Genomic DNA, 9863 nt, shown 5'->3' with positions numbered 1-9863 from the left:
GATGCGATGGGGCGATAAAGGCAGGTACTGATGGGCTCCTGAGAAGTTACCGGATACGATTTACACAAGCAACGAAATTACAGGAGTTCTCGGGTTACACAAGCATGCAAGGGTATCCAATAGATCTATTAGCGGTTCCTCCTGGAATTTTTGCTGGCTGGAAACGTAACTGTTAGAATCGCTCCTGGGAAAAAAAAATTAACCCATTATAGGGATTTGTCTGGGTAACACGAAAAAATGGTTGAATCAAGCGGTCATTTTGTTACACAATTAACGATGTTACAGATGTTACGGAGTTTTACAAGTGAAACGAACCACCCGGGCCAAGCGCGTCCCAGGTGGAAAAAGTCACAGAATTTATACGAATTGTTTTGAACAGTTTTTTTTATCGGCTTAGATTCCATTTTGAGAAATTTTCAACTTGAATCTGACGTTTGGCTTCATTCTGTTGGTTGTTTTTGTTGTCTTTCACGAGGTCCCCCTGGCTCTCCCCGTAGGGGGATCATTGCCCTATGATGCATGATGACGTGTCAATAAGTCCAGCGGTTTCACGCTCCAAAATTCAAAATGGCGGAGAGCGACGATGAAACTGGACTTGTCGACGTGAAGGTATAAGGTTTATAAATTAAATCAAAGTAATTCCAGCGATCTATTATAGTTGGAAATTTTCAAAGTCAGATGAACGTTTAGCTTCTTTCGTTCGCAAGTCTTTTCATTTCCATATATTTGTGAGTGCACCACTTTAATTTGCAGATTAGACTGGCTTATTCTGCAAGCTAAAAGTGATCCCAGTATGTCCAAAAACAAACCCTTTATCAAAGCCCTTTTAGATGAAAAGTTAAACTTCCTGGCCTTAATTTGGTAACACCCCATACATTTACTATGCTCAAATGTTTCGAGTCTATAACTATTCATATTAAGTGTTTGTGTGAAATAGTATGAAATTATATTACTGCATGCATGATTTCTACTCAGTTTAAACAAGGGTAGTGTAAAACGAAGACTGCGTGCGGAACAATAGTCCCATTGTCTTCTAACCCTAAAAACAATAGTCCGCAATCAGTACGCAGTCTGCATTTTACACACTGCACCATTTGAAAATCTTGATTTTTGGTTTTAACTGTGGACTTGTTTTAGATGGAGGGAGACGTTGAAGGACTGGAAGACTTGAAATTCCAAGGTTTGTTCCTCATCCAAAAAAGTATTTTAACAAGAGGCTTCAAGAAATATTATTCGTTTTAGTCTTTCAAGTGGCCAGCTTTGAGGTTGTTGGGGAGGGGGGGTTAAGTATGGGTAGGGGTGTGCAGCTAAGGCCCTCAAACCTTGACCCTTTTTAAGAAAAGAAACCCTTTTGGGTGACTAGTAATGAGGTGACTTTCAGCCAACTTGACTGGTTTCTGCAAGCTTGTTGTGAACATGCCATACACAGCTCAAGGTTCTGGCGACTAAAAATTCTGGGTTAGTTGCCACTTTGGCGACCAGATTTCCCTATGATTTAGATTTGAATTAAAAGAGTAAAGTTAAAACAAACATTTCATCTTATCTTGCTTTGCCTTCGTCGTTCAAAATGTGCCAAATCGCATAAACAAAGCTAGTTTCCCTCCAAATTTATACTGACTTCTGTCCGCAATATTTTCAAACAATCAAATCTGATCGATCATGCTATACTATGAGCTGTATCATTTACATTATACAAACTGGCAACTAAAAATTTGCATCTGGCGATTAAAAAAATCCTCAGGTCGTTTGGTAACCAACTGGAGGAATGGTGGCCAAATGACCTTGTCCCGGTTGTTCAAATGTTGGATAGCGCTATCCACCGGATAAATCACTATCCAGCGGATAAGTATTAGGGAAACTAATTGCGCTATCCATTGGATAGATTTTTATCCAGTGGATAGCGCTATCCAGCCTTTGAACAACCGAGGCCTGGGGATGTTTTTAATTTCGAGCCCTGATACATTAAACTAATTTCACCAAGGTAAACACTCTTCTTTTAAGGAGATTCTTGTAAAGGTTTTATTAACTTGTTACTACTTTAATCTATTTGTAGACATTATATATATATTTTTTCTTAGATTTCAGTAAAGTTGATGATACCAATAACCTAAACACTGGGGGTAACATTGGTGAGGACCCTACAACAGTTACAGCTCCAAGTAACATCAGAACTCAAGCATTAGATGACTTCTCAGATGGCAAGTATAATGTGACAAACTAGTCGCATAAGTAATTTTTTAATCTTTCCATAAGTTGGTGTGCTAGGTACTGCTAACAGGAGCGTAGCCAGCTTTTTGACTATTTGTAAGCCTGGCTTACTTTCATTTCCACATATCCTGAAAACTGCATGCGTGACTATAGTCTGACCTCACCAACACTTTGACCTCTTAAGCTTTTTAGGTCACCCCCACAGCGCATAATTTACTACGAGCAGTAGAGTGATCAAACTAAAAAATTGTGGGTTTCGGCCTACAGGTCTTTGGGCTGGCTATGCCCCTTGCTAATTTAGCAATGAGAAAGAGTGCACAACAGCCTGTATTTTGGGTAGGTCAAGAATGCAAAAATATGGTCAAAGAAAAGTCCTGGAGTTAGAGTACATGTATAACATAATGCGAGCTGTCAACAGAGTTTTGACTACTCAACAGCTTATTTTTTAACCCACTTGTCAGAACAGTTTTTGCAGGCTAGCAGTGAGATAAAATGTGTTAGTCCCTAAGTTCCAGAAAGAACTCTGTGTAAATCAACTACTTTACAACTGCACCTTTAGTTCAACTAAACAATTTGATTTTGGTTTTAATATTCATTTGTAGATGATGAAGAAGACAAAACAGAGGTATGTCGCATTGAAACTGACTCCCATTAATGTGTATACCTGCATACTCTTAAATGTTACAGTCAGTGGCACAGTTTTTGAGATATTGACATCAAAGGTCTTTATTTGGGAAAAACAACCTGGGCTCCTTCAATTCCCCCTCTCCAAAGCCAAAGTTGAAGGTGGCTTGTTTTTTACTTCCGTCAGGAAGCTTGAAAGTGACACAATGTTGTTTGTGGGAAGAGAGAAATGGCCAGCTCTTTCTTCTTTCAAGTACGCAATGTAGACAGTGTCGCCATGTTGTTGAGAACATTAAATGTTTTAACCATCAAATTTTGCTTCTTATCGTAGATTTATTAATTATTTGATTTAACAAAGGAATTGAATTGAATCTGTGGCTCACTTCTCCTACACTTATCAAAGAACTTAACATTAAAATGTGTTGTTTTTGCATCAGCTCTTAGCAGGACAGAGAAAGCAGCCTCCATTCTGGACATTTGAATATTATCAAACATTCTTTGACGTCGATACTTATCAAGTAAGAAAGGTTTAACTTGATTCTGTCATCACTTAGAATGATCATCTTAACCAAAAGACAACAGCAGCTTCTTTTCATTTCTAAGATCCAAAAGAGTAAAGTGCCTTTGTTTTTCATGCAAAGTGAAGTTTCAAACATCCATTTCTGGAACATGCAAGACACAGTGGAATACAAATTGCAGTTTCATTACACCATTTCTGTTGTCCGTACTCTCAAACACCATAGCTCTGCACTCATGAGCATGTGAGAAATCTCTCAGTTATTCCAAAATATTTGTTTTTCTTTATAACTTCAAATCAGCCATGGTATTTTTTTTGCAGGTTTTGAGAAGAATCATTGGCTCAATGGTACCTGTTTACAGCAAAAATTATCTAGTTTCTTTTATTCGTCCCAATCCTGATTTATATGGTAAGCATTACCAGTGAAAAATATATTTTAATTATTAGTATAAATTAGTATGAAATTATTATTATAGTCATAGTCATTGCTGTCCAACACCTCCCTACACTTTTTTAGATCTACACTGTACACTGAAAATCTATCAGATGCCTATGTAGTATCCGGCTCTTTAGAACCTGTAAAATCTTTCTCTGCATTTTCTGTAGCATGTAGCTCTATTGTTTCAGGGCTAGGGTCCATTGTTTATGCCTTTGTTTGTTTATTGTTTGCTTAGTTAATCCCAGAAGCCTTGTAAGAGCTACATACTGTCGTGCCTAGATTTGGTCTCTGCTGTTCTTTAGTCATTTTCTTTCACTCTCTGCAAGGCATACATCTCTTCAAGATGAACACATACATGTATGAAGGAAAATAAAATGGTATCTAAAATATTTCACTAATGGAATGTTCTTTGCTACTGCCCACCTACTCCTCCCCTAAGCTAACATTAACACTTACTTCTCACTTAGGGCAAAATGATGGCTTTGGGGAGGGGTAGGTGAGCAGTTTCCCAGACACCTAAATTGATACATTAATGTGACCCTTTTCAGGTCCTTTTTGGGTGTGTGCAACTTTAGTGTTTACCACAGCTATAACTGGTAATCTTGCAAGCTATCTCGTCAGTGCAGGAGACCATGAATGGGTTTATGATTTCCATAAAGGTATATAATATGTTGTGGTTGAAAGTTTTCTTTAGTTTGAAACTTTGTACTGAGCTTTAATTTTACCAGTCCTCTATATTCCATTTTTTAGGCTCATATCAGATCTGTTACTATCCATTATTATTTCATATCTGTTTGTCTTAAGGTCCAATGAGCCATTTGCCTGTTGATCCCATTTTACAACTTCTTCTTCTACTGCTATTATCCAGTTTGTTCTTTCTTATGTTGTCTTCGAAATTCGGTTATCCCAGTGAGGTTTGAATGACAGGCTAGAAGCACTAATTTTCACAACAAAGCAAAACCCTTTTCATTGTGGTAATAATTCAGTAATGTGACATCATTGTGCAAACAGTGACCTGTTGAACAGATCCAGTTGCTCTGGACAACTTCATCCAATGCAACAAAGCCTCATACATGCATGTATGCCAGGCATCCTCTGCCATGCATACCTAGTTTAAATTTTATCATAATTTTAATTATATTTTCATATGCTTTCTTTGTAGTGACATTTGCTGCAGTTGCGATCTTCTCATATGCCTTCCTGGTGCCTACGGCTCTCTGGGGAGTCCTTCTTTGGAGAAAGAGTAATGCGGGATATTCATTCTTGGAAATCCTCTGTGTGTATGGCTATTCCCTGTTCATATATATTCCCATATCAGTAAGTTTTACTACTTTTCTACAGTGTAAAGTGATTTCCCTATTTGCCTCAATTGCTTGATTTAATTCTGAAAGCAAAAAATAGATAGACAAAATAACAGTTAGTGCTGCACTCCTAAGTGGGGGGTCGGGGATGGGTGTATTAGCCTAATAAAACATGCACAGAATCAAAACAAGTTTCCCTAAAGGGTTGGGAGGGTGAGTAATGTTGTCACTTTGTTTGGAACACTCTTTGTTTAGTGACTGCAAACTCCAGTGACAAGAGCTTATGTCCCCATGCTAGACTGTCACTTAGATCAATGTCAATCATCATACCTGAGATAATTATACAGGAATAACATTTTCATTCCTCTATTAAACCATTTACGTCAGACCAAATTGCTGATGATGCTCGGCTTTTTCTCCAAGGTTCTCTGGGTTGTTCCTCTGGAGTGGTTAAGATGGCTTCTTGTTATGTTAGGAATGGCCCTTTCAGGTAAATAATATATAATACATGTATCAAATAAACAATTTTGTGATAAATAACTTAAGCTTTCTTGTAATTTTTAATGTACATGTGCATTTTTAGTTCATTATTTTCCCCTAGTCTAATAATATTATTATTTTGTTGATTTTTTTTATTTTTCTAATTCTTTAAAACAGTATGCAATCTTATAAGAAAAAAATGTTATTGATTTAAATTTTTTTTCGGAAAATTTCTTTCAAAACCTATTAAAAATTAAAAATTATTTTAGGTACTGTGTTGCTGTTAACATTCTGGCCTGCAGTGGAAGATGATGACAAGAAGGTAAAGTCCCCATGAAAATTAGTGTTATTAGTGGAACAGAACACCCAAGGGGGGCAGGCTGAGTACATGTAAGTCTGCCCCAGTGTAAGTTCACTTTGTCGTATTTTAAAGTTCAATGATCCATGTTATGGGTACACTCTCTTCTTTTAGCTGTAAACAAAAGCCTTACATGGTTAGAAGTACACCATTTTACTTGATTGTTTACAAATGCATCTTAGCAGTGATTGCATTGGTCTTGTTTTGCAATGACTAATATAGGAAAGCTGTTTCCAATGGTTCATTTTTGAGATACATTATTTCACTGGACCAGCTGAATTAGTCAGCTGATTCGAAATTAACTAAGAGGATCTGCAGTGGCAGATCCAGACTTTAAGGCAGAGAGGTCACTCTGGACACTGTTTCTGAACTCAATTTGTTCAGAATCTAACAGTGAATCCCCTCCTCTCTCCCCCAGGGTTCCCAAATACGCCAGATTTGGCGTATTTTATGCCAAAATTGTTCAGATGACTCCACAGAGTTTACGGAGGGAGTAAGTTCGACTCCAGAAATTTTCGGTAACAAACAGGGAGCCACTTCGACTCCAGAAATTTTCGGTACCAAGCACAGTTTTGTCCTTACCCTTTTTCGCAACAAATACAATTTACGTTACTTGCAAACATTGTAAACCTTAATTATATAATCAAAATTAAAGAATTATACTGCACGACAAAACAGGTCAGCGGACTGCCACAGCTACCTTATGTATCCCTCACGATAGTGTATACATGCCAGGACCACGTGCTGGAAAGTCTGAAAATGGCTTTTTTCGTTGTGATACTAGACTCCAAATATTCCAAAATGACTCCAAAATTTGTGAAGCAGAAGTCACAGTGACTCCACTCTGAATTATCACCTAATGTACTGGTTTTTTTTGTTTGTTTTTTTTTTTTTGCCTTATTTTAGGTTGCAGGTATTCTTCTAGCATTGATATTTCTTCTTCATGGTCTTTTGGCAGTAGGATTTAAGGTATACGATTATCAAATTATTTAAAGTTTACGACTCATTTTTTTGGGGCCACACTGTAAGTACTCCCTCACTTCTTGAGGAGGGAAGGGAGGGAGGAGGGTTGGATTTTCCTATTAACTCTAAAAGTGGAATGACTGTATAACAACAGTTTATTTATTTCTCTCTTTGTTTGCAAATTATTTCCAGGTGTACTTTTTCCATGCACCTCCTGAAAAAGCATTGCAGATAAATCCAACAGCCAAGAATGTGACAATATTAACAGCTAAGCCATCTTAACAACCCAAAGCCCTGAGGTTTGTAACAGTGTTCCTCAATACTGATAGAATAACACAAATTATAATAACTAATAACAGGACATTATTTTGGTGTAGTGCATCCCTTAAATGGTTTATTGGCCAGTCCAGACACAGAATTGACAGAAATATTAAGATAACTGCTAGTTAAGCTTTATGAGCTGATTTGGTTCGCTGGGAACATAATGCAGTATTTTATAAAAATGCTTGATGGCTGCAGATAACCGTCTATTGAGGTCAGGTTATCTGTTGACGTTTTAGCATACTCTCTTTGTATAAAACTTAATGGGGTTATGTCATGCTATTTGCTATCTTTTTGAAAAGCTAAAATGTGTCTTTGTATCAATTGAAAAATAATGGTCCAGTTTTGTTAGACTATTTTTAGGCATTGAAACTGTTTCTGTTGTCAGAAGCTATGAGTGGCAAGGATGGACATGGATTGTTGGCCCAACTTTTTCACATAATTTTTAATGTCATGCCTACAAAGATCACCAAAATAATATCATGATTATTGCTACCTTATGAAATTTGTTTTATATCTGTTTCATAACTGTTCAGGAGCATTTTGTGTATGGGTAAAGGTACTAAGTTATGACAGAGTTGACCTTAACTTTTATCCCCAAGATCAACATACAAATTCTCCAGGCTGATCACCATAAATTTTTTTTAAGAACAGTTGAGAGAATTTGGTTTAAGATCAAAGCATTCTCTCTTTGGTAATCAAGTTAGTAATTCTCATAACCTTTACTCTTGTTGATCTGCTGATGTTGTTAGGAGAAAGTTGATGTTGGCACTCATGGGACCTAAAGCAATATCTGCATCACTTACACTGTAGACCCTTTAAATAGTATGTGAAGAGTTCTACCACTTCATTTTTCTTTGCTTTATTCAGGTGTCAGTCAGGTGTTGGAGACATTTTGCATTTGTAGAAGAGGTGAGCCTCTTCCTGTCAGAAGCTGGACACTGTTGTCAAGAAATTGCCTTGTTTCTTTTTCTGAAGGTCACCGGGCTGGAAAGCTATCAAGCTGTCTAGATGTGATATTTAAGGCATGTAAATTTTAATTGCCAGAATAAGGGTAACGCATTTACTTTTGAAACAGGGCATGCTTCATTTAATAATCTTCAGGCAAATTCAACTAAATGCAAGATGAAATGTTTAAACAATTTGAGGTTTGTCTTGTTTTAAAATTGCAATGTGCCATCTCTTTTACAAATAAAGTGATAGTGAAGTATTGGAATATTATTACACCCTTAGCATTGGGACTAACTTTAAAATGAAAATGTTTGTAAAATCTTCCATCATTCATATAGTGTGTAACTTATGATTCAGCCACCTGGGATGAAAAAGAAGACATTAATTTTGTCTTCTCACTGCCTGTCCAAGTTTCAGTTGTATAGTAATAGTGGTTTTAAGCCAGTCTGAGAGAGGAGTGGAGTCTTTGTTTAAATATTGACATACAAACATGTAAAGTTTCAAAAGCATTATGATGTAAAACACTGTCAAAAAAAAGTAAATAAATAAAGGAGGGTTACAAAGTCTCAACGTTCTCTTTGAAGTGGAGTTTTTTTTACGTAGCTGAGCATATTATTTTTATGCAGTGGGTAAACACAGGCAACAGTACTCTTGCTGTTTGCCACCACTTGCCTCTCTCAGGGGCAGATCCAGGGGGTGGATTGGGTGGCTAGCCACCCCCCCTTTAGAACAGCCCACCAAAAAATTATACTAGAAATATGTAGAAAAACATTCAGCAAAACGTGGGTCCCAAAAACCTTGTGAAGCCAACCAGCCTTCATCCTTCCTAAATTCCTACGTTTTGGGACAAACATAGGACAACTTAAAATAAATTAACATATAGGTTGGTGGCTGATTGGTATCATCCACCCCACATTAAAAAATCCTGGATCCACCCCTGTCTGTGATAGCTCGTCCAGTTTCAAGTTCCTGAAAAGGAACTGCTAGTGTGTGCAGACATCTCCTTTTTCCTTTGTTGCTCACTGATGTCCCTTTTCCGCGTGCAACAGAGGAAGTAAGAGATAATTGTACACAGGCTAGTAGCTTATAACAATTCTTACAGTTGAACCGTCTGGAATCAGGGCACTGTGACTGTTAATACCAATAACAATAGCTAAGAGTTGTTTATTATTCCACCCTTGCAACTGAATAAAAACAGATCTGCTATCTAATTAACTGAAGGTAATTTCCCGGTCACAGGGGTCAGACAGCTGGCCAGACAGCTTTGATTAGTCAAGCAGAATAAATTATTGCACTGCTAAATTGGAAATTGCCTGCGTACAGACGTCTCCTATTTCTCCACTTGCAACAAAGGAAATAAAAGAAGTCTGCACAGTTGCACACAGGCTAAAATGGAAATGGAAAGGTTGAGGGATCATGGGGTAGGCAACTGACAGCCATTCCTTTTTTGAAGGGTTTCATACATTATTTCTTGAATGTCACTATTAAGTATGTCAAAATTTAACTTCTCCACAGTGAACAGAAACTTTGAGATGAAGAGATTGTGATTTTTTGTTTTAAGAATGGTTGGGCAGAAAAATCCACGATATTATTGTGATGCAGAAATTAAACTGAGCACTTGTGTCCGCCTTATCTTTCTCATTCATACCCCAGCACTTAAAACTACTTGTACAACATCACAAAGTGTGTACACTTACACTC

At 37.3% G+C, this 9863-nt stretch overlaps 1 protein-coding gene across 4 annotated transcripts; it reads left to right on the top strand.

Moving 5' to 3' along the window:
• Positions 1 to 543: 543 nt before the first annotated feature.
• LOC140954044 (protein YIPF1-like) lies at positions 544 to 8729 on the top strand. 4 transcript variants are annotated; one of them, XM_073403440.1, is made up of 13 exons: positions 544 to 609; positions 1138 to 1180; positions 2079 to 2198; positions 2811 to 2833; positions 3270 to 3350; positions 3671 to 3758; positions 4337 to 4447; positions 4951 to 5105; positions 5513 to 5579; positions 5839 to 5891; positions 6834 to 6896; positions 7083 to 7189; positions 8093 to 8233. In XM_073403440.1, the coding sequence occupies exons 1-12, from the start codon at positions 568 to 570 to the stop codon at positions 7170 to 7172; spliced, it is 936 nt and encodes a 311-aa protein (XP_073259541.1). In that variant the 5' UTR covers positions 544 to 567; the 3' UTR covers positions 7173 to 7189; positions 8093 to 8233. The 4 variants fall into 4 exon arrangements, 3 of the variants coding, with proteins under 3 accessions (XP_073259541.1, XP_073259540.1, XP_073259542.1); XR_012167482.1 differs by lacking the exon at positions 5839 to 5891 and having other exon boundaries at positions 8093 to 8125; XM_073403439.1 differs by lacking the exon at positions 7083 to 7189 and having other exon boundaries at positions 8093 to 8729.
• Positions 8730 to 9863: the final 1134 nt, after the last annotated feature.

This window comes from Porites lutea, chromosome 12 (genome assembly GCF_958299795.1).
Source record: "Porites lutea chromosome 12, jaPorLute2.1, whole genome shotgun sequence".
Taxonomy (NCBI): Eukaryota; Metazoa; Cnidaria; class Anthozoa; order Scleractinia; family Poritidae; genus Porites; species Porites lutea.
This window is presented reverse-complemented; position numbering and strand designations above follow the sequence as displayed.